The sequence below is a fragment of the Saccostrea echinata genome, unplaced genomic scaffold, assembly GCF_033153115.1.
Source record: "Saccostrea echinata isolate AGI-Se365-2 ecotype Australia unplaced genomic scaffold, CSIRO_AGI_Sech_v1 ptg000006l, whole genome shotgun sequence".
NCBI lineage: Eukaryota > Metazoa > Mollusca > Bivalvia > Ostreida > Ostreidae > Saccostrea > Saccostrea echinata.
The window spans coordinates 12,927,252-12,951,629 of NW_026889755.1; the positions used below are offsets into that span (position 1 = coordinate 12,927,252).

General features: G+C 32.9%; 1 protein-coding gene and 1 pseudogene across 1 annotated transcript in view; one reads left to right on the forward strand and one right to left on the reverse strand.

The window, feature by feature from the left end:
* Nucleotides 1-12,709, forward strand: part of LOC133180401 (uncharacterized) — a 115,959-nt gene extending 103,250 nt beyond the window's left edge. Inside the window, exons 30-39 of the mRNA XM_061314936.1 lie at nucleotides 518-763; nucleotides 2,203-2,380; nucleotides 5,167-5,326; nucleotides 9,139-9,419; nucleotides 9,986-10,067; nucleotides 10,225-10,258; nucleotides 10,449-10,514; nucleotides 11,193-11,241; nucleotides 11,642-11,683; nucleotides 11,877-12,709. Of these exons, the coding sequence (XP_061170920.1) occupies nucleotides 518-763; nucleotides 2,203-2,380; nucleotides 5,167-5,326; nucleotides 9,139-9,419; nucleotides 9,986-10,067; nucleotides 10,225-10,258; nucleotides 10,449-10,514; nucleotides 11,193-11,241; nucleotides 11,642-11,683; nucleotides 11,877-11,893 (1,155 nt within the window). The 3' untranslated portion in view covers nucleotides 11,894-12,709. The remainder of the gene's footprint in view (nucleotides 1-517; nucleotides 764-2,202; nucleotides 2,381-5,166; nucleotides 5,327-9,138; nucleotides 9,420-9,985; nucleotides 10,068-10,224; nucleotides 10,259-10,448; nucleotides 10,515-11,192; nucleotides 11,242-11,641; nucleotides 11,684-11,876) is intronic.
* A 737-nt stretch (nucleotides 12,710-13,446) lies between these two features.
* Nucleotides 13,447-23,475, reverse strand: LOC133180402 (uncharacterized; annotated as a pseudogene).
* Between the last annotated feature and the right edge of the window lie 903 nt (nucleotides 23,476-24,378).

Here is a 24,378-nt window from a genome sequence, read left to right on the forward strand (position 1 = left end):
TTGGTCGGATTACCCGAAACACACAATTTTTTTAGGCCTAACAAATGATATTTTATTTAGTTCCTTAGTGGGTCCTTTAGAGTATTTTATTATACTCAGGTGACCAGTAAGGCTCTTAAGTCTCTTGCTCAAAATGTCTATAGTTACGTTGCTATGAAAGCAAGGTGATTAATTTCAGAAAATATGTAGTATATTTGTATGTGTGCTAAATTTTGAACATGTAACTTTCTAAATTTTCAAAGTTCTAGATAAAACTTTTAGGACGATTACATGTAGTTGTTAAGTGAAACCTGTTATTAACATGAACTTGTGGTGTTCTTGCGAAATTATATATATGGAAATTTCCTGAAACGGTCTTTTGGACCTTTTTAATTAAAATGATAACGAAGAAAAGAATTATTAAAGAACAGAATGGCTTAAAAATGTACTTTCTATACTTTGCATCTGCGAATCGTTCTTATCAACTCATCAGCTAAATTGTAAACAACAATACAGACACAAGTTTCTACCTTTGCAGATTGTTATCTCATTACGACGAAGAAAGTTTAGGGAATATGTAAATGACTGGTGGAATCGATTAGACTGGATGTTAATGGGAGTGTATCTCGGTGGAATGCTGCTTAAACTTGGCGAGGGAGAAAAATATCATAACGCATCTAAGACACTTTTGGTTTTGACCTTCATCTTGATGTGTATTAGATCTCTTAACATGTTGATGATATCAGAGATTATTGGAGCAAAGTTAGTGATGATAAAGAAAATGGTAAACTACAGAAATATTTTTAAAGTAAAATTAACTACACACACACAGACACATAAAAATATTTTTGAATACAAGCGTTGATTTCTTTTAGTATCCTTAGTTTGCAATAGTAACCATAGTTCTCTAAATTACAACTGCTATGTTACATACTGTGTGTGTGTAGTAAATATTATTCTGGTTAATAAGTTTAAATATATTTAATCAAGGTACAGTGCATAGGCGTCGGAACCGATAGACATAATATAGGCATTGAAAATTTGGGCTTACCTTTTTTGTTTGTTTAGAAACCCCCCCCCCACTTTCAATACCCCCCTCCACTTTCAATTTGCTTCCGACGCCTATGCAGTGTTTATTAACTGTGAAATTGAATTATCATATTTCATTTTATTCCATTCTAAAATTAAAGTTTCCCATTATAAAAATTAATTATATGGAACTTAAAAGATATTAATGCTTCCTATTACAAGAATGCTTAACTTTCATACTCAAGTTCATCAAAATAGTACCAAACTCAGAATTTAGCAGTACATGTACGTATCACAGTATTCTACATGAAACTTACAGTTATTATTTGTATCAGAAATTCATTGTTAATAGACTTCAGAAATTCCACAAACGTTATTGATATAAAAATTGAGGTTTAAAGTAATATTTTATTAGTTATTCACTTACAAGAACTATTTACAATATAAAACCATTTGCAATTCAACTGTAATTTTAATTTTGACTTAAATTTCTTTTTATTGAAAGTTGAGTAATATGTATACTAAATGATGAGTGCTTCTCTATTTGTAGTTGTTAATGAACATGTTAAATGCATACTTAGAACTAAATATACTAGCTTTTACGGAAGTACTAATGAACTAAAACCGGATTTAAGAAGGTAATGTTAACGCATTTATAAAAAAAACTTACTGCAACTCTGTCATTGTTACAGAATATATGTGGACGATATTGAAAACTTATTATCTCTTTTTTTCCCCAAAAATATACAAATAATTGGAGGAAAACAATTTCACACAAGAACATATTTCCCAAGGGATAAAATACAATACAATGAAAATATGTATTCACTATGCAAAATTTATAATAAATATAGGCTTTACTCGTCTTCCAGATATCCCTCTAGATAGGTTATATTTCAAAGCATTTCAACGGTTTTATAATAAAGTTAAGTATTCTATTTCACTGTTAAAAATCAATGAGTCTTTTAATTGTTAATGAATAAAAAATATAAATAAACAATTCATACTAATGAATTTTAAACCTTCAATGAACCATAAAAATGAATCATTTATTTGCGAATTGGTTATAACTATTTTAACGAAATATACTGGACCCCGCTTTCTTGACTTAACTATAACAGAGTTTTACTGTACAAAAATGGATATCCAATATTCTGCTAAAGTTTATAATTTGCACAGTATTTTTTTTTTCAGTTTATGGACACATTCGCTTTCTTGACAATCATGACGGTGGTCAGTGGGTGCTACAGCGTGTCATACTACGCCATTCTTTTTACTGACAACTCTGATCTTAGTTTTACCGAAATTGAAAGAATTATCCGGAATGGGTTTTGGATTTTATTTGGGGAATTGTCCCTTGAGTATGATAGATGTAAGTTTTTTAATAAAGTAAATTATTTGATAAAATTATTTGTGTGCATGGATCTTTCTCAAATTTTCAGTAAAATATTTTAAAGGGGAAGAATTAGGGTAGACTGGAGTAATTTCGACCACTTTTGCTGATTTGTGGCTTTCAATCTACAAACCACGACTGTTTTAAAATGTACTAGTTAAAAAAAAGTTTCAAAGTAATAGAAAATGATTTTTTCTTCATATTTTTTGCTTAAGGAGTTACAAATGCATAAAAAAATAATGAATTGGTTTAAAATAAGTAAGCATGTTGCATGGTTTAATTTCGACCGGCTTCGGGGTAATTTCGACCAAAACAAACATTTAAAAGAAAGATAACTCTTGCAATGCATGTAAACTTTACCTGTCGCATTTTATTCAAACTTTATGGTCCGAGAAACTATATTGCCTTATTTAGAAAATACATGTATCTATCTTTCTCAATAAAAAGGTTAAAATGGATAAGAACTAGTAACCATACAGTAAAAAATTGGGTTGGATTACTTAAGCTTTTCAATGCTGTCTTATAGACATCTAAATTCTTATTCTTTATTCTAAATTCTGCTTTTAATTCGTCAACTCTATATTTCAAAATTGTGTTATAAAGTTATGAAAATAGATCAAATTTTCTCAGATCCCACAAATAATTTCTTTGTTATGATTTTTAAATTGTCCAACCCAAAAAGGGATTTTATTTAATATCGTCTTTTCACAACAGAATCATTCAGATTGTATATATATGTTTAAGGTTTGAGCATAGCATTAGAATTGCGTATATTTTTCTTCACTAATTTTTACCATATACACATTCATTTGGAATGCGTTGTTAATATAGGTATTTTACATGTTTTGTTAATTCTTAAAAGAGATAGATCCTGAGAAATTCGATCAAGTCGATTAAATAAAGATTTACAGAAGCAAAGTCCTCTGACCCCCCACCCCACCCCACCCCACCCCACCCTCCCGAAAAAAAACCCAAACTCAAACAAATCATTTCAGTATTTCGTGTAACATCATAGTGTGTGTGTTTTTTTTCAAGATTGTTGCGGCTCTTTTGGTGTGTTGTTATGATATTTTGGGTACAATTTGGATTTTTTACCTGGACTTTGTGATACGATTTTAATACGATAGGTTCTTTGGTTTTCGATAGCCTCAGTCTTATTCATCAAATTTTACGCATTCGTAATAATGAAAAAAAATTACAAAAACCTGATTTTTTACATATATTTAATATTGCCTGCACCCTCTCTTTTGTTAATTTGACGGGTTTGGAATCTTAGATTGCTCTCGTCATGTGTTAATTCAACGTCTCATGAACGGCCCAAACAATATATATAGCTAGGCATGCATATGTTAATTTAATAATCTGACATATTTTTTTAATATAAAAGGTTATGTGTAGATAATGTTGTACATATACAGTATAATTTTTTTGAAGATCTGACTCTGCTTTGCATTAAACAGCTGTTGAAGACAACTTACACATATTTCAGAATAAGTGGTCGAATTTACCCCGCGTCCCTAAAATCAGTAGGGGTAATTTCGACCAAAATCAAATGGACGTTTCTTGTGCATTTTGAGAGAAATCCAAGATAAATTTCTAAAATTCTGCAACTTAAAAATATCCCCCCCCCCCCAAATAAAATTTTTAATTTAATTCGTGCTGTAGACTGTTGAACAAGGTTAGACTTAAAAAGAGGTTGTACGAGTTGTCTCTCTTGCATTTCCTTGATCAAATCAAGCGCACTGAAGACGGAGACTTCGAACCTCAAACTGGAGACATAAATGATAGTTAAAAATATTATTTGTATCTCTGATCAAGCCATATTTGCGATGAATAATTATACTACGACACACAATATGAGGAATTTTTCTATAATTCCGAATAAATTAAACTTCTCTCAACAGTTCGTAGATCTTTGTGTGGTGTTGTGTTCCTGTGGTCGAAATTAAACGGTGGTCGAAATTACTTTAAAGTGCCGAACGCATGACGAAGGAACAGTTGCTACCCATTTTTTATCGACTTTGGTCAGTTGCGGCCGAGATTCAAACTCACTACCTCCCGATCAAGGAACGAGCGCTCTACAGACTGAGCTACCGTGAACGGTGGCACTAGAAGTGAAAGTCACGGGTCTTTCGGATTAGACCTTAAAAACCGAGGTCCCGTGTCAAAATAGGCGTTGGCACAAAACCCTCACTACTCAATGGCCCTGCTGAGTATATGTTTTTATTTGAAGCCCTTCACCAGCATATGATGACGTCTTTATACCGGTATGAAAAATTCTCGAATTGAACTTTAAACAATATACAACCAATTAATATACATGTGAGGCACTACATAATTTGTTTAGCGGTATCTTGCACACGTTCCTATACCCCTATTCGATTAGTTGCCGTTAACATCGGTAAGAACAATTAAAAAAAAAATAACAAAAAGAATCGATATAAGGCTCAGAAGCAAATAAACAAAATGACCCGAACTGTCATTTATCCAAGTACGAAGTGGTTGCAATTCAGTTCAAAATTGACAATGGCAAAAAAGCATTTATACCTGGTAAAATGTTGTGATTAATCAGGGATTATAATGAAACGGATAAAAGGCTAGTCAAAATGGTTAAAATTGACATTATTTCAACTAGGGCACTTCAGGGGTATTCAATTCCTTACTCCTAAAAATGTCTTCATAATCTTAGTTGATAGTATATTTGAAGTAGATTCGGCGATTTATTACAGGTATGTAGATTAATTTGATTAATTTTCCTCTTTTAGTAAGAGAACCAGACTGTACATTCAACAAAACGCTCTACAAAAGTGGTGTGATGGATCGCTGTCCATCTGAATGGGGATTGTTTCTGGCACCATACCTTAAAGCTCTGTATGCTGTAATCGCCATAATTTTGCTCTTAAATCTTCTGATCGCTATGTACAGGTTTGTGTGCAAAACAGTTGAAAAAATATATTTAATACTTTCATACTAAATACAAGAGGCCAAAGGGCCTTGAATCGCTCTTCTGATAAATTGTAAAACCTGTCACTTCTATTTCAAGCCTCTAAGTATCTTGTATATTTAGATCAAGCCTGAAAATCGAAAAAAAAAAAATGTCATCATGGCCTACATTTAGGCTAAAACACTCTAAGAAACCAAGTTAAATCAACTGACAAAAAATGATGATTCTAAGACAATTTGCATCTGAAATATTGCAATATCATCATAAAATTCAAAAGGTCAGTCACAATTACCTACTTTTCAGTTGACCTACTCCGAGGACCAAAGATGCATCAACTGATAAAGATTGATAATTCTAATATAATTGGTATAATTGGTACCTGAAATTACTAAATTATATCCATAAAATATCTAAAAATAGGTCACAGTGGCCAGTTAGTACTTGATATATTTAAAAGTAGCCAGAAAATATCACGGTGACCCACTTTTTAGTCTACGTTCTTGGAGGACCAAAGATGCATCAACTGACAAAGTTTGATGATTCTAAGCTAATTATTTAGATATAGCCTTAAAATATCATAAGTAGATCCATCGTTCATGGTAGCTCAGTCGATAGAGCGCTCGCTCCTTTGATCGGGAGATAGTGAGTTCGAATCTCGGCCGCGACTGACCTAAGTCGATAAAAAAAAATGGGTAGTAACTGTTCCTTCGCCATGCGCTCGGCACTTTGAAGTGAAAGTTGCGGGTCCTTCGGATGAGACCTTAAAAACAGAGGTCACGGCAGACGTTGGCCCTCACTGCTCAATGGCCCTGAGTGCCGAATAAAGGTCAAAATTAGAAATCCTTCACCGGTGTAGGGTGGCGTCTCTATATGATTGAAAAATTCTCGAATGGGATGTAAAACAATCAATCAATCAAAAGTAGATCACGGTGACCTACTTTTCAATTGACGTTCTCTGAGGACCTAAAATGCATCAACTGACAAAGTATAATGATTTTAAGCTAATTAGTACCTGAGATATTTAAGATATATCCATAAAATAACAAAAGTAGGTCACAGTGACCTACTTTTCAATTGGCGTTCTCCGAGGAACCAAGATGCATCAACTGACAAAGTTTGATGATTCTAAGCCAATTAGTACCTGAAATATATAAATATAGCCATAAAATATCAAAAGTAGGTCATGGTGTCCTACTTTTTAGTTGACATTCTGTGAGGACCCATGATGCATCAACTGACAAAGTCTGATGAACATAGGCTCTAAAGTGTCCAGAATATGCGTCTGAATTTATTTGAAAACAAATGCCTGCAAAATTCAAAAAGTGGGTCACTGTAACCTACTTTTTAATAAATATGTTTTAAGATTCCAAGATGCATCAACTTACAAGGTTTGATGATTCTAAATCTAAAAGTATTTGAAAAAGTATTTAGATAAGTTGAACAAGTCGTTCCAGAAACCTGCGACATATATAAAGGAAATTCGAACGTGAAACTGATCAAAGTCCATGTGCATCATGTTCCCAAGGTTCACCAATTATGGATATCTTTAGTGTAAAGCTTTTGTTGCCGTTTGTGAATATCACTCAACATTGCGCTTAGTTTACTTCAAAATTAAAAGTTTTTGTATATTATTTGGAAAAAAAATGGGCAATTGGTGTGCCTTTGATGTAAATAAATAGTTGAAATATACGTCAGTTTTGTGGAATAGTTTTTTTCCAACTAAAAACACCCCCCCCCCCCGAAAGATGACGTGAGAGTTGATCCCCCCGGAAATAAACTATAGAGTTGGATTTTCCTTAAGGAAAACTGGCTTTGGAGTACAATTTTCTTCTCTAGAGTAAGCTTTTCGAAAGAGAAAGTGTACTATTGAATAAAATTTCCCTCATACCTAGTTTCCCCATTCCACAATAAGCAATGCCCTTCAAATTTCATTTCAAAATATAAAAACAATAAGAAGATGGGCGTGTTTGGTGTGTGATCTGCAGGAATAAGGCGTACGAAACATTTATAGTTTAAATGTCTACGATTTGGTCGGCTGACCACAGCTGGCGTACTTTACAAAGTTACGCACATGGGAAAATGTTACATTTAGTTTGAAATACTTTGTCAAATTTAATATATCAGTCCGCTTATCTTAATGAATACCACATGTAAAACTTAGTAACGCTTCACATAGATAATAAACACCTAAAGAGTATAGTTAAATGAAATTACAACTGCATGTATATATTAAAGTATCAGTAGATTGGAAGAATTGCTTCGCTTTCGGTGCAACAGAACCAGAATTTATCTATTTGGAAAAACTCAGTGCAAAAAATTAAACTGACAAAATTTTGATTGTTTGTACTAAAAAAAGTATTAACCCTCCAATAAGGATAGAACCAAAAATATTTCTTTTTTGTTGCACTGGACGAGTAACGCACACTACAGTGCTATAACTGCTTCACACAATTTACGGTTTATAAAGCGACAACAAAGCACCGCATTTATACATTGGAATTTTTTATGTAAAAAGTTCATTTTTTGTCTCTCTGGGTCTTCTCTACATTTTTTACAAATCTTTGTCAGTTTCTTTGAATTAAAACGCACACAAATAACGTTTCAAAATCAGATGACCCAGAGGTAGCAGATGTTTAGAAAAACGTGTTTGAAACATTTTGTACCAAATGACTCATCTAGCCAATTTTCAAGTTCTTTTTTAGCAAATCAAAATACAATATCGAGAGATATTTCCCTTTCCTTTTCACAGGAACCCGATACATCAAAACAGTGCTAAGATTTCATGTGACAGAACAATGAAATATTCACTTTTCAAGTGCGCCCAGATTCCTGCCGAATGTCAATCAAAAGCGTCCTCGTTCTTTAAAAAGAAAAATACATTTAACTATGAATATATATATAGAGAGAGAGAGGAATCACCATTTACATCATATTAAAGTTGTTGATTAAACATGCATTTTTTTTTATTTTCAATATGACCATTCTAAGCTTACATTAGTGTACCTATTGATATTGAGGGAGCGGTTCATACTGAACAATAAGTTTCTTATACTAACACCAAAAAAAAAAAATACGATCAAGCCGAACATTCCAATTAAAGCTCTGTGAAAATATACTAGCACAATTTAATCACTAACCTAAATAAAGTTTAATGTTCTTTAAATTATGGCCTATCCACATAAAGTTTGTAAAAGTACACTTCTTTATTATTTTAAAACAGAATACCCAAGTTTTGCGATGAAGTTCAGGGATTTTTACGCAATTCTTTATTATTTGGCTTATTTCATAAGCAATAAAAGGGAGTTTGCTGCAGTACCTCTGCCCTCTGTAAGTTTTAGAATGCAATTTCCACCTGAAAAAATTATTGTATCTTAACCCTTTAATAAAATATTGTCTTGATTACTATCACATAATAACATCAAGAAGGGGAGAAATCCCACTGTGGTTGATATAAAGGGTGAGAGTGACTCTAGAGAAGGATTTACTCCCATGGAAAGTCTGCTCAAGAGCAGGACCCCAACCACCACCAACCCCTCTGGGGGGAACCTAATCTAGAGTAGAATCTCCAGGGGAAATTCATATTATGGGGGAAATTCAAGTCAATAGCACCGTATAAATCTTTTAAAAACAAATAATGATATATATGACCTGATTCTTTTCATCCAGGCATATCCATTGCTTATGAAATAACTCACAGTAAAGATTCTCCTATATTTGCTGTAACTTCACATCTCTGCAAATGTCCATTTGTTGACTTAAATCAATATCACTTTTAATTCTTTTTTCATTGCAGCCACACATTTGAGGAGGTTCATGAAAAAAGCAAGTTCTATTGGTCGCAACTTCAAACAGATTTTTTGGAAGAATATAGTGTGAAGAGCATTTTCCCAGTTCACTTCCAACTCTTAGCTTTACCTGTTTGCTTGGTTCATTTCATTTTTTGGTGTCCTTTTCATTTCTTATGCCCAAGCTGTGGAGGAGATGACTTCTCTGATACAGAATCAGATTATGATGAATATTTTAGAGATGAAGATGATGACGATGAATTTAACAAAAGTCCCATGTTTGTGAGGGGTAAGTTTTCATCTTTAAAAACAAAAACTGGAAGTGCACTATGAGCTCTGATGAAGGAGTAAAACATAAATTTGAGATTTTGTCTATCCGGGTGCTAAAATGTGTAAGATGTTGATTGGATTCACTGAAGATTCGATGTGGTCATGGCTTATATTCGTTTCTGCTTAGGACTTTGCATATAGAGAATGGAAATAAGCTTACCTTATAGTCATACATATCATTCGTGAGTGTGTGTGTGTGTGTGGACAAGATCAGGATCACTGGGACAACGCAAAAAAAATATTGTCCTTGATGTATTAGGTTTAAAGAAATCTGCTCGCCTGTAAGATGTTAAATATTTAAAAAAAAAAAAAAAAAAAAAAGCAGCATGGTAATCGTAACTGAAAGATCCTTAGCTTTTTCATGTCGATTTATATAAAAAAAAATGTTAACGGTGAAAATAAGTACCATTGGTAAAATTTATCTTTTTGAGGACTTATATTTCTGATAACTATATTTTTTATTATTGCAACAGTATTGTTGAGTTCAATGTAAATACAGGTAATCATACTTTTGTTTCTTTTCAGTTTTCCTATATGACACAAACTTTGATTTGCAATTAAAGCGAACACGCGACGCAGAGGGCCAAGCTGCTTTAAAGGCATCGGGGTACTTTCTAACTTTATATTATTTTAAATGATAATGTACAATTTAAAAATGAGTTGGTAAAATATTTCTATTTTATTCCATATTACATTAAGTCACTAAATAATGTATGCATTATCATATAAAACAAATTTACATTTCTTACTTATAAAATATGAAGAAATCTCGAAGTGACGGATGAAGACAAGTTTACGGTAACGGTTTATATTATGGCGTTTTTGGATGAAATATATGTACATGCATTTAGCATATAATGCAGTGTACTTATATTATATGTATATATAATGTTTTTTTATATTCAAATAATAAAAAGAAATTAAGAAGTATATAACTGAAATTAGGTATTTGTTTAATGAATATTCTATGTTTAAATTGTTTTCTCAGTTGCTCCAAAGCAAGATAAAACGGCAAAAACAGACCATAAAAGAAATCCATGACATGACCTCAAAGGTGGTTATTTTTATTTACCTAGGTCAATGGTTCAAATAAAATATTATTTACAAATGCTTGTCAGATATCTGCATATGTTTATGATTCTTTTAAAATACATGTATATGTGAATACACGTACATGTAAGAGTATTTCATTTCCAATAATAAGAATTTATTCAGAACCACAGTAACTATTAAGAAAAGATGACACAGACACAAATACAGATTTTTAATCAGTACAGAGATTTCCTATTCCATATTAATTTTTTTTATCAACACTATCACAGCATCAGTGTGCATCTATAATATAACGGACAATTGTTCGCAAAGTAGATTTACCTTTGCACAGTTCTTTTAATTTTGTTAGAAACATGGACACACTTTTCGGAACTAAGATGAACCAGTTCAAACATATTTTTTTTCTTAATCAGTACACCCTTTTACACAACTGCAAGGTTTATTTGAATCCACAATAAATCTATATTGAGTTATTTCTTATAGTAGCATAGTGTCACTTTTTTCGATCTTCTTAAGGCCTTCGCGTTTTAGACGGCATGTAAAGCGATGGCGATATTAAACGTGTAAGTGGAAATTACAGAAATGTATTGCAAAATGCCGATAACAAACGGAAATTCCGCATTATTTATTAAACGGGGTTGGTCCGGATAATTTAAATTATTTTTCTATGTTTCTTCAGATTTTGTCTGAGATAAGAGAGATTAAAAGAGATAAAAAGCCCTTGTCTGGTGAGTATATCGTTAAGGATTAATGAATATTAGTTGTGTTATTTGAAAACTTTCCATATCTTTTCAACCGTGAAATGAATTTTATATCAAATGTGTTTAATGGATGTTGAAAATTAATGCGTTTTTATAACGGATATTTTAAACAGTATTTTTCCTTTTTTCTGCATATCAAAATAATAATAATAATAATAATACACTATGTTGTGTGTTTGTGCGAAAGGACGTTTCCGTTCGTGTCATATATACAATGTATACGACAAAAAAAAAATAGGTCGAACTCCTATACCTATTATACGTCTCTATATGGGTTTAAAATTATCGAGTGGGAGATAAACAACATTAAACCAATTTACACATTGTAATGGACATTTAAGAGGAATAAATTGTCCTTTTCTTCAAGTTTCAGACTCCACATCATCAGACGAATCTGACGAAAATTACGGTAAATTCTTGTATTTTCCCCCTATTTCTATATCTTTATCTGAGTTAAATTGGTACTGTTATGTAACAGTATGTAATGTAAAAGGCTGCAATTTTGTTTAACATCATTTATTATGTATAATTTTATAATTATTAAAAGAGTTTTATAAAAAAGCATCATTTAAAATCAATATACATAGTATTATCTTTTTCAGACTCGGATGATATTTGAATACTAGTATACGGAAAAGTATGGAGAATGAAAAGGTTATCTTCAGTTATATCAGTGCTAGATATGTTACCAACAAGAATAGTGACTCTTCATACATATTTCTTTTAAATGATTTTAGTTATGTCATAATGCACACGTATTAGGCTGCTATTTTAATGTAAAGATCTAGTAAATGAAAGGTGCCTACAGATTTCTCAAATTTGAGAAATACATTTCTTTCAAGATGCTTTATAATATTAGCTTGGTCTAATAAGGTGTTTCGAAGCATAACTTGTAGGTAAACAAGACGAAAATTTATATTTTACACTGTCATTTTCAAAGAAAAATTAAGAAAACAAGTAACGAATACGGGAGTTTTTTTCCATATCAGACAAAGGAAATGTACCCAGATTGCCTACAGTCTCTCAGAAAACGGTAATTTGTATGTTCTTGGCCTCTTCTTTAAAATAATATTAAACTGAATATAGGTATCGGGATTACTTTTCACATGATTTCAAATTGAATTCCTTGAAAATACTTTATTTTCTATATAATTTTATTAAAGCCGTAAAGTATGGGAAAAAGAAAGTTGAAACTGATTATGACGTCATAATGGATCTAGCACCAAAAAGTAAGTCTAAAGTCATTTACTAGATCTGGACTTTAAGAGGTCTCAATGATTTGTTTTCTAGAAATTGTAAATTTAATGTTATAATATTTAACTTCTATTTATGCGAGAAAATATTTTAGCTGCTTCTAATGATATTAACCCCAAAATCAAGAGTATCATCAGTTGAATCCATTATTGATATTTTTGGTATCATTTTTATTATTACTTGACGAACTTATTTTACAAATGTAAAAATTTACACTTTGAATGATATTTTTAAATCATCTATGAGGGCTATATCATTAATGTTGTATTATATGGTTTAAATGATTGAATAAAATAATTAATATTTGCATGAATGTTGTTTTTTTTATCACATGATACAACAAAAAATACAAATCAAGTATATTCTCACATTAAAGTGTTTAAGAGTCATTCTCTGTACGCATTAAAGAATATAGAAAAAAAGTTGGAAATGGTATATCACAGATTTGTCTGATATTTTGCACGTAATGTAAAAATACCATGTATAGAGCGTATTTGGGGTCAATCGACAAATCTGAGTACTGGTTACCATGGTAACCAACACCTACATTTTCAGACCAAAAAATATGGAGGGGTCTAGTGAAATTATACCAACTTCATCTTCAGATTCTTAAAATTTTAGATTAATTTGTAGATCCAACATTTGATTCATTTTTTTTTGTAAATTATTCTTGTTAAACAAATCATTGGTAAACTAATATCATACTAATAAACCTTGACATATCAATTTCATTATTAAAAAAACAAATTCATAAATATTACAAAAAAATATGTTGCAATGGCAACCAAAATGTTCAGGAACAATCACTATAATTATCGATGATATAAGTAGGCAAAGACTATGGGAGTAGTAAGGGTATAGTATGGGGTCCATTTGCGGTCAATGACGTCATGGGTCCGTCTGGGGTCACCAATCTCATCAAAGCCGTCTGGGGTCACCCATCCCGACAGGCCGTCTTGGGTAACCCATTCCATCAAATCCTCTGGGGTCACCCACTCCACATTTCATCAGACCGTCCTGGGTCACCCCATCCCATCAAGCCATCAGGGGTCACCCACTCCACAACTTTATTTGAATTATTCACATATTTTCAACTTTGTTTTTAAGCCCCAGGATCGAAAGATCCCGGTGGTATATTGTTTTTGTCCTGTCTGTCTATTTGTCCGTTTGTCTGTCTGTCTGTTGTCAACTTTAACCTTGCCCATAACTTTTGATTGGTTGGAGCTTTCATATTTCACACGTCTATTCCTTGTGACAAGACCTTTCTTTGGGTACCATCATATTTGACCTTTTGACCTTGACCTTGGAGTTTGATCCACCTTTGCAAAATTTTATGAGACTTTAACCTTGGCCATAACTTCTGAACAGTTGGTGCTTGGGGTTTCAAACTTCACATGTGTATTCTTTGTGACTAGGCCTTCCTTTGGATACCAACAACTTTGACCTTGACCTATTTTTGAAAAACTTTAACCTTGGCCATAACTTTTGAATGGTTGGAGCTAGGGCTTTCATACTTCACATGTGTAATCCTTGTGACAAGACCTTTTTTGGATACCAACCACTTTGACCTTTTGACCTTGACCTAGGTGTTTGACCTACTTTTGAAAAACTTTAACCTTGGCCATAACTTTTGAATGGTTGGTGCTAGGGCTTTCATACTTCACATATACTTTTATTTTCTATAAACAGCCATCAAATAGTAAAAACGTGAGTACGGTGGCAATTTTCAATGAAACTGATAAACAATCGTTTATTTATTTCATAAAACGTCATCACTAAATTATTCAATCAAAACTTGAATGAAATAAGATGTGATGACCGATTAAAAAAGAAAATGAGCAAATTATTTTCGTCATTCACTGATCTTAATATTGAAGGAAGCTTCTAGAACATCATATAGCATCGAGCCCGATGTTAAAAAGAAAAAACGAGACGATTATAGCTGCAGGAACATAAAAAAAGCTTATGTGTGAATGGTCATTGAAATAATGGTATAAATCAATGATAACACTATAAGTTGTGAATATATTTATATATCGAAGGACTATATATTACACATATGTAGTAGGTTTTCCTAATAAATTTATCGGTGAAATGTGTATATTCCTCACTGAGAGCATCGTGGCAACGAACCCGAAGTACAATTCCTACTTCGTAATAAACTTGCTTACATGAAAAGAGAAAATTAATGAAAAAGATATTGTTCAAATACAATTCAAGCTGTAAAATTTTGTGCTTTAATCAATACATTTCAGTAAAAAGGCAAAGTTCATTTTTTACATATCAATAAGGAACATACATATTTATAAACCAAGACCCAAGTACCTGTGAATTTTTACACCCCCCCCCCCCCCGAAAAACAATCAATTTATCAGTAAAATGTGCACATTCGCTGCTTTTATCCTTGACGGAAATGAAATAAGAGCCTCTATTAACTGGGATGTTGTCTTTAAACCACTTATATTTTTCACTTTCTGCAGGGACAGCTACAATTCCTAGCACAAATTTATCTCCATCATAGCCCCAGATCTCCATTGGCTCATGAATAATGATGCCTTCAAAATGTCAAGTTTTGTTGGATGATGGGAATTTTATATCCTTTTCCAATATCCCATTGTGTCTTTCAAACATGCAATCTAAAAAACACTTCTGACCTATTCTGATTTTACTTATAAAAAATCCATACAAACAAGGATTGTTGTTGTCATCATCATCCACATATTCAGTAAAAGATGTAATATTTTGGCACTGTGAAATTGAATGACATTTTATTAAATTTTTTCACTGTCATACTTGGAAAAATTTTCTTGCACATACTGAATATTCATGATTTGTTTTTCACGGACAATTCCAGCAAAATTAATTTGTACAAGCTGATGCTCACTAGGCTCATCTACTTTACTTCTTTTCTGGTTGTCAATGATGCCAAAATGTTCCTGATCGCTGGTTAAAGTATTGTTGGCTGATGAGGAATTCTTTTCTCTCGTCATCAAGTAAAATGTGCATCTTGAAAGATGGAGTCCCTGGGCTTTTAAGTACTTTCCGAGACATTGTTTATCATCTCCCTGAGTTTCGAAATTCCTTAACTTTTCTCCTGCATAGTCCCCCAACCATACTTCCATCTGACTAATGTTACCATATTTACACACCCCTTTAGGAAACATAACCTCTTTTGCAAGTTGAATGACATCATTTACTTCAAGCTCAAGCGATTGCAAGAAAACCTCACGGACACCCTTTCCATCTTTAAAGAATACTTGTTTGAGGCTGTCATTTTTGAAGTGGCGCCATCCTACTCGAATTTTTGGTCTCCTAGTTCTTGTGTACTTTTCATTTGAGATTGTCAATCTTTCTCTACAAACAAAAATGGAAACATGAAAAATCACAATACCATTATAATTTTTTTTTCACAATTATTACATTCAAATTTGATTATGACTATTTTATAATTTTTTTCCAAGAAACTGAACTCATCAATGCAATATATACAGTGTATATATATATATATATATATATATATATATATAAATTGTGAGTAAAATATGCATGGTGGTGGACTTCTATTCCAAGTATACATGGTATGTGGTCCCAAGTTATGCAGTCAAAGCATTGATTGGCAAATCAAAAAATGGATTCGTTTGACAGGGCGATGCTGTCGATTGATGCTGTCGATTGGTGTCAATCATCGGAAACTGTTCGTTTGTTTGGAAAGTATGTTAATTTTATCTTGTTGAAAATCCAAATGCAGTTCAGAATGAAGTATGTAACAATTGTCATTTTTGTAATTGTTGACATACATTGTCAACAATGTAAACAAAGTGCTTTTGGTGTCCTTATGATGACCCACAGAAACACGGTATTACTTGAATGCTTTTCAGAAGATACTAGTATTTAAATCACTAGTGCTTGTTTTCCTGGTGTTTGTTACAGCTGTGGAAGCAGTGACAATGTGCAGATCAAAAGTTTACTGTGCCTACCAAGTCTGTGCTCATCATACTGATAATTTAAAAGCTCCTTCTAAACAGACACATAACTTGGAAAGAAAAGAATGCCAAAAAATAACGAAAAGACAAATGATTATTTTTGAATGTTTACTGAAACATGTGATGAGCCATAGTTATATGAAAAAAATCTTGGGAAAAAAAGAATTCTGTAATGTTGACGCTACTGATTTTGGCTTTTTTCTTTTGTGCATTAGTCTCTATGTTCTTTGTATGCATGTTCCCAAAGGTTAAATTGGTCTCAATAAACCTCACCTTTGAAAATTTCCATTTATTTGATTTTTATACATATAAGGGCAGATAACTCTAAATGCACAAAATACCACAGAATTACTGTTTATAGGATCATTCATAATAAAAACCTGTTATATGGGGGAGGGGGAGCTTCCAGTGAAAAGCCATATCGTTACTAAACTGAACCTCATGAATAATTGATATGGTAGTTTTTTATTTGACTGAAACCAAATAATTCTATTCAGTATATCATTACTCACGTCAAATGTATATGAAAGCATGAAGCTATAATTAACTGAATTAGCTAGAAATTACTTCAACAAGAACCCTGCTTGTTCACCTTTCAATAACATCAATGGTAATGGTATTAATAGCCAATGAAGGTCTATATTTATGCATGTATAATGTTACAATGTTAAAAGTTACCTTTTGTGGTTGTGGATGTGATTTTTGTTCTCTAATTTTTTCATTATATCTTTTATTCTTTCATTTCGTGTAGGCTCTCCTTCTTTACCTTTTCAAAAATAAAAATAAATTTGTTCAAACAAATTTTTGATTCAAAATTTTTTGAAACATGTATACAGTAAGGTACACATAATAGAAGTAAAATAAAGTGCCCCGACACAGCATGATACGCCCGTCAAATATTGTTAAATTATAATAAACAGTTTAGGGTGCAAGAAAATCATGTTAATCTTGATACAAAGATTTCAATGATTTTTCCATTCCTTATAATATTTGATGTTTATATATTTCCTGTAGTGCAAGCACTAATTATAGTAAATTTCTCAAATGGTTGTGTTAGACCTTGACAAATGCCCATCTGAAGCCCCCTCCCTCTCTCTCTCTCTCCCCCCCCCCCTTCTTTCATATTTATTTTATATTTTCAAAAAAAAAATTCATAATAAACAATATCAAAATAGTCTTAACAATTTAATCTATACCAAATTAATTTTGAAAATAAAAGGCTGGCCATCAAATGACATATGCTATAAACTGACAAGCAGTTTTTCTGTCTAATTCCCAAAGGATACAGATAAGAGCTGCTTGATCAGAGATCCTCTAATAGAAATAATACGTTCTATTTCCACTATGGAAGAGTTATACTTCTAAGTGCGCTCTTTTGTGAAAAAGTCGGAAAATGTACAAATCTCGCGGGATTTCTGGGACAAACGTAACGTAAACATGTAAACAATATGTTGAATGTCGATGAACAGTTCCTAAGAAAATGCAAATGAAATATTTTATTGTTGTGGACTTTATATACATCAAGATTAGGAATGACAACGATATCAATTTTTTATCTATTGTTTATCGTATGTCACATCTGAATACAGTACACATGCCTCGGAAATGTCGTATTTTTTATTAATGGATGATAAATTTAGGGTTCTCGCTCTCTTTCATATGTCTTTTAGTCTTTAATTGGAATGACAAATACATTTAACATTTAAAATTGGATTGAGATTGGCATGTTTTGTATTATCCGCCACGCCATGCTGTCCCAGTCAGACGACTAAACGCGCCTCTAATTTTGAAGAGTTCACTAATGGAAATAGAACGTATTGAGACAGCTAGCCTTCCTATACATTGAACTCATTAATTATAATCTTTAACTGGATGCATGTCCATTCATTACTCCCAAGGGATGAATAGATCTGCACTATCTGCTTTAATAGTCTGCATAAAAATGCATATTTATGTCATTGAACACAGAGATTTTTCTTTAACTTGTTACAAAGATTTATAAAAAGAAACAAAAACTTGTGTTAACTTGATGCAATATTTTTAATAAGGTTACTGCATGACTCTTAGATTTGTAGGAACTATCTACCATAAAATATTTTTTCTTTTTTAAAATACTTGATGATTTCTTTGAGATTTAATGCCAGACTAGTTTTAAGCTGCAGTTCATACTGACAAACAGACAACCCGACTTGCTGATTCCAATATCCCCCACCCCCCACCCCGGGTTTATTATACAATCAAATTTTATTATACAATATCAAGTTAGTTTTAATTACTCTTCACCAAATTCATTTTAAAAATTAAAAAGCTAGCCAACTAGATTTATTTAATCCAATGCTGATTCCTTTGCCCAATTCCCAGGAGATATACATAACACCTGCTTGATCAGAGATGCTCTACCAGTTGGTTCCTCACACTAAACTCATTAAGTTTTAATTGCTCTTCACCAAATTCATTTTAAAAGTTAAAAAGCTAGCCAACTAGATTTATTTAATCCAATGCTGATTCCTTTGCCCAATTCCCAGGAGATATACATAACACCTGCTTGATCAGAGATGCTCTACCAGTTGGTTCCTCACACTAAACTCATTAATTTCTCACTAATTTGACATGTAATTTTCTGTTATCAAATTCTCCTTGACCAGTGCTTGATAATTACACCCATGGGAGAGGTGGAATTTCTCTTATAACATTACATTTGTTATAGATTGCTGTAAAGTATATAAAGAAAAAACCTAAGTATTTTCTTGATTTAACATTTTTTTAATAAGGATACTGCAACATTCTTACATTTTTGGGGATTAGAGACACAGTTTTTTTTTTAATCTCAGTAAATTAAAGGTCACAGTGACCTTGAAATAGGTCGCGACACACCTTCTACCTAAGATGCATAAATTAAGTGTGATGATTCTAAGTCTAATAGTTTTTTAGCTATGAGCCGGACAGGATTTTTCCGTATTTGGCCATAGCATCTTAATTAAAGGTCAGAGCGACCTACCTTTAATGTGCGACACATCTTCTACCCAAGACGTATCAGCTGACAACTTTAAAATAGTATTAAAGTTATGAGCTGGACACGAAAAATCAAACAGACGGACAGTAAGGCTATAACAATACGTCCGGTCTTAAGACGGGCGTTTAAAAATTAATGATAAAAGGCTAATGGGTGTCAACGATCACCTGAGTGACAATGCATGGTCCTGCTTGGAGTATTGGGCCCCATCCTTACCCTCAGTGGTCATCTTTTGAACAGACTTGAATATACACTGACTGAGGATGCTTCCACATCATTGACAAATCTGAGAATTTTAAGATTTCTCCTACATATTTCTATAAAATACTTGAATTGCCTATTGTGGCCCCACCCATCCAGAGGGGTTATGAAGTTAACAAACTTGAACCTACACTATGTAATGATGCTCTCACACAAGCTAGTGGTTCTTAAGAAGAAGATTTTTAAGTAATGCCATTAAAATTTCATTCTTGATTATCTCTCCCCTTCCCCATGACTCTTCATTTGTATAAACTTGAATCTCCTTTAGCCAAAGATACTTTATAGCATGTTTGGTTGAAATTGGCCCCATGGTTATGGAGATGAAGTCAAAAATGTCAAAAGTATATTAAAGACGCATGCCAGACAAAATGTGATCAGATAAGCTCACTTTAAGCTTTCAGCTCAGGTGGGCTAAAAATGCTTCCTTTTATTTGTTAGTATGGAAATTAAATAAAGTTGTAGTTATTCCAGGAAAAATATACATGTAATTTTTTTCTGCAATAGCCGTGATAGCTGCAACCATGAATTTCCACACTAACAAACATAGAAAGACATTTTGTTTGTATTTATGTCTGTATGAATAATCATATAGTTTTATTAGTGCGATAAATGTTGTACTTTTGAATTATGTGTACCTTACTGTATACATGTTTCACTGATTGAAAAGTACACTACATATGACATTCATATACACTGTCAGGTGGCTTGAAAATAGCTAGTTTAGAAATCAACTGACTGATGAAAGACAAAATTTTCATCAGAAATGATATTTTAAATACATGTATAATATAACAAGAGGCCCAAGGACCTTAACGGTTACCTGAGTATGATACAATAATTTAAAGGATGCATAGAGTATAAAATAAACTGAAAGGTGAAACTTTGTTGTCCAAAAGAAAAAAAAAATAGGGTGATCATGATTAACAAAATAATTGGTCTTAATATTCATAAACAGTTTATAAATTAGGTTCTAATCTGTTCCCCATTTATCACTATCACCATACAGAATATCAACAAATTATCAATGCTTCTGTACTATTTTAATTCCTTGTTGAAATCTCTTACACTGGCCTCTCTTGGTCTTTGATGAACATTTAATAAGACAAGTTACTTTTGTCTCATTTTTATTTATCTACTGCATGTACTTACAAGTCTACCTGATCATTAAAACAATGAAAGTACTTTTTGTATTACACAATAAAAGTTTTTGCATAATTCTCTTATTCTATTTACCTTTCAAGTACATTATTTACAGTGATAAATTATCAAAAGTAAATGGCAAAGGGGAATAACTCCTCTCAGTAGAATACAAACTAATAGAGCCCTGGCCAGGACCAGAACACTTGACCAAATGGTCCAGATGTTCAAAAATCTGGTAAAAATTCCCTTCCTTATAAAAAATGTTTACTCTAGTTGCCTCAGATATGCCCAGGTGCGGAGAAGATTTTTAAAGAAATAATGCATTTTTACTACAGATTCACTATATTATCAATAGAGTAGAGCCCCCCCCCCCCCCCAAAAAAAAAAAAAAAACACCAGAGCTTCTGACCCTGGGACCATAAGTTTGCTCATCATAACTAATCACTTTGTTTATCTGCTTAACACTAAGGAGCAAACAGGATTGTTTAATAGAATTAATGAATTTTACTATATTATCAAGAGCCCCACCCTCACACCAGCACATCTGACCCAGGGGTCAAGAAATTCACTACTCTAAAAGAAGAACTCTTGCTCATCATAACTATACACTTTCTTTTTTAACCAGAAGCAGAAAAGAAAATTTTCAAAGAAATTTTGCTTTTTCACTTTATAATCAATAGAAGCCCCCCCCCCCCTCCTCTCACTAGAATCTTAAACCTGGGGTCATAAAATTCACAATTTTGGAAGAGGCATCCTTGCTTATCATAACAATGTACTTAGTTTGTTTAAATTATACCCAGGTGCAGAGAAAAAGATTTTTAAAGAATTAAAACATTTTCACTTTATAATCGATAGAGCCCCACCCTAACACCAGAACCCCTGATCCAGGGGCCACGAATTTCAAAATTTTGGAAGAGGCATCCTTGATTATCATAACTATGTATTTAATGTGTTTCAATAATACCCAGGAGTAGAGAAGAAGATTTTCAAAGAATTAATGCATTTTCACTATATAATCAATAGAGCCCCACCCTAACACCAGAACACCTGACCCTGGGGCCATGAAATTCACAATTTTGGAAGAGGCACTCTTGTTCATCTTAACTATGTACTTAGTTACTGAATTTAATACCCAGGAGCAGAGAAGAAGATTTTCAAAGAATTAATGCATTTTCAATATATAATCAATAGAGCCCCACCCTAACACCAGAATCCCTGACCCTGGGGCCATGAATTTCACAATTTTGGAAGAGGCACTCTTACTCATCATAACTATATACTTAGTTAGTTCATTTAATACCCAGGAGCAGAGAAGAAGATTTTCAAAGAAATAATGCACTTTCACTATATGATCTATATAGCCCCGCCCTAGCACCAGAACCCCTGACCCTGGGGCCATGAATTTCACAATTTAGGTAGAGGACTCAATGCTTATTACAATGATGCCAACAGTTTGACTGCTTGATGTCCAGGAGTAAAGAAGAAGATTTTTAAAGATTGCATTAATTTTGGTGGTTCAGCCCCACCCCTCAGGCCCCAGGGGGCAGGGACCATGAAATTCACAATTTTTGTTCCCCTTCACCCATAGATTCTATATGCCAAATTTGGTTGAAATTGGTTGAGCGGTTTCAGAGAAGAAACTAAAAATGTTCAAATGTTAACGCACATCGCACGACGACGGACAAAAACGGATAGCAATAGGTCACCTGAGTGACTCAGGTGACCTAATAACCTTCAACTACAAAATATTTTCTTTCTCTTTTGTCCCATCCATCTTCTAGAGTTCTTAATATTCCATCCTTATTAGGAATTATAACATTTTCAAGGTCGTCTTCAAATGCTAATGGCGTGGCACCGGGAAAAGCCTGAGCTGTAGAAAAAGATAATATCAAATCTAAGCTGTCAAGTTCAAAATATTAATTAATAAATTTATAAACAGCAACTACACGTAACTCCAGAAGTTATTCACTAGCTTGAAGACAACTGGACTGTTGAATTTGAAGTGTGTATTGAAGTGTGAAGAATAATAAATATTATTAAAAACATGATAAATTTAATAAATTAAAAACAGGCTAGTCACTTTGTATCTCCTACACTACTAGCTGCAATAATGTAGCCCTCACCATTTGATTGGGGGGGGGGTTAAAAAATTGAAGTGGGTTACATTGCAGCTGCTACAGCACATATGTATATACACTGTCACATATAATACACATGCATTAATTGCTACTCACTCGCTCATAGCAGGACTCAACGACAACACTTGTGACGTTGTCCAATTATCTGTGTTATTAATATTTTGTGAGTGGACATTAGTCAATCTGCAGGTAATTGTCTGATCAGTCAATTTTAAACACTTTTATATTATTATTAGTGATGGGAATCGGTAAGAATTTCATAATTGATGATCAGGATACTGTAACTATATGTATCTACATGTAATTATCAATTATAATCGGACATTTACAAAGTCTGTCAATTTAGTTTATTTAATGGTAAGAATGGATGAATAACTACTCTCTGTGGTGGTCCAGCTGGTTCTTCGTTCATTTTGTACAATCCAAAGTACATACATACCCGGGAATGAGCGTTGTTACCCGGGTATGAATACATTTGTCAGTTCGTCTGCGCCATTACAATATAGGTGGCAGGGGGGATAGTTTCCTTTAATGCCAAACATGTGCCGAGAGGGTACATATATACATGCGGTCAATAAAATTATATACCTGGAGACACTTTCCTGGGGGCTAATTAATTACACTTCATATACCCACAGCTCACAAATTATGTCAACATATAACACGCAATCTACCTATTAGAGTGCACATGTACTGAAAATGCACTTGGGGACTCCCCAAATTTTGGCTTGTTTTTCCAAGATTTGGGCCTCAGTCGCACCCATATAGCCAATCTCCAGTCCCGAGCGAGGAGGATAAAACACCCAATATGCTGTAAATCAGTACATGCCATAATTAAAATTCACCAATTGATACGGGGCCATTCACCTTTCCTTTGAGATACACACCTTTTTCTAAACCATACTGCTTTTCAGCTGAATTTCCTCTGCAACTGAGCACGTGTCTTAGTTTCGCATTTACAACTCTGTATACATATGCTAAGCATCACAGTTACACCTACATGTTGCAAATTATTTTTTTTCAGCAAGCAGCTGAACCGACATTTATTTAACACTGTGACTTTTCATCTCAATCACAAACTTATCATAATATATGAATAGTTATATATAATCTTAATTGAGGGTTCAGTTATAATTGCACCTCACTAGATATTTGTTTATTGTTTTCATGATTAATCAAATCTTTATAATTCTTAATATTTCCAGTTTTTTAGCTCACCTGAGCTGAAAGCTCAAGTGAGCTTTTCTGATCACATTTTGTCCGGCGTCCGTCTGTCTGTCTGTAAACTTTTCACATTTTCGACTTCTTCTCAAGA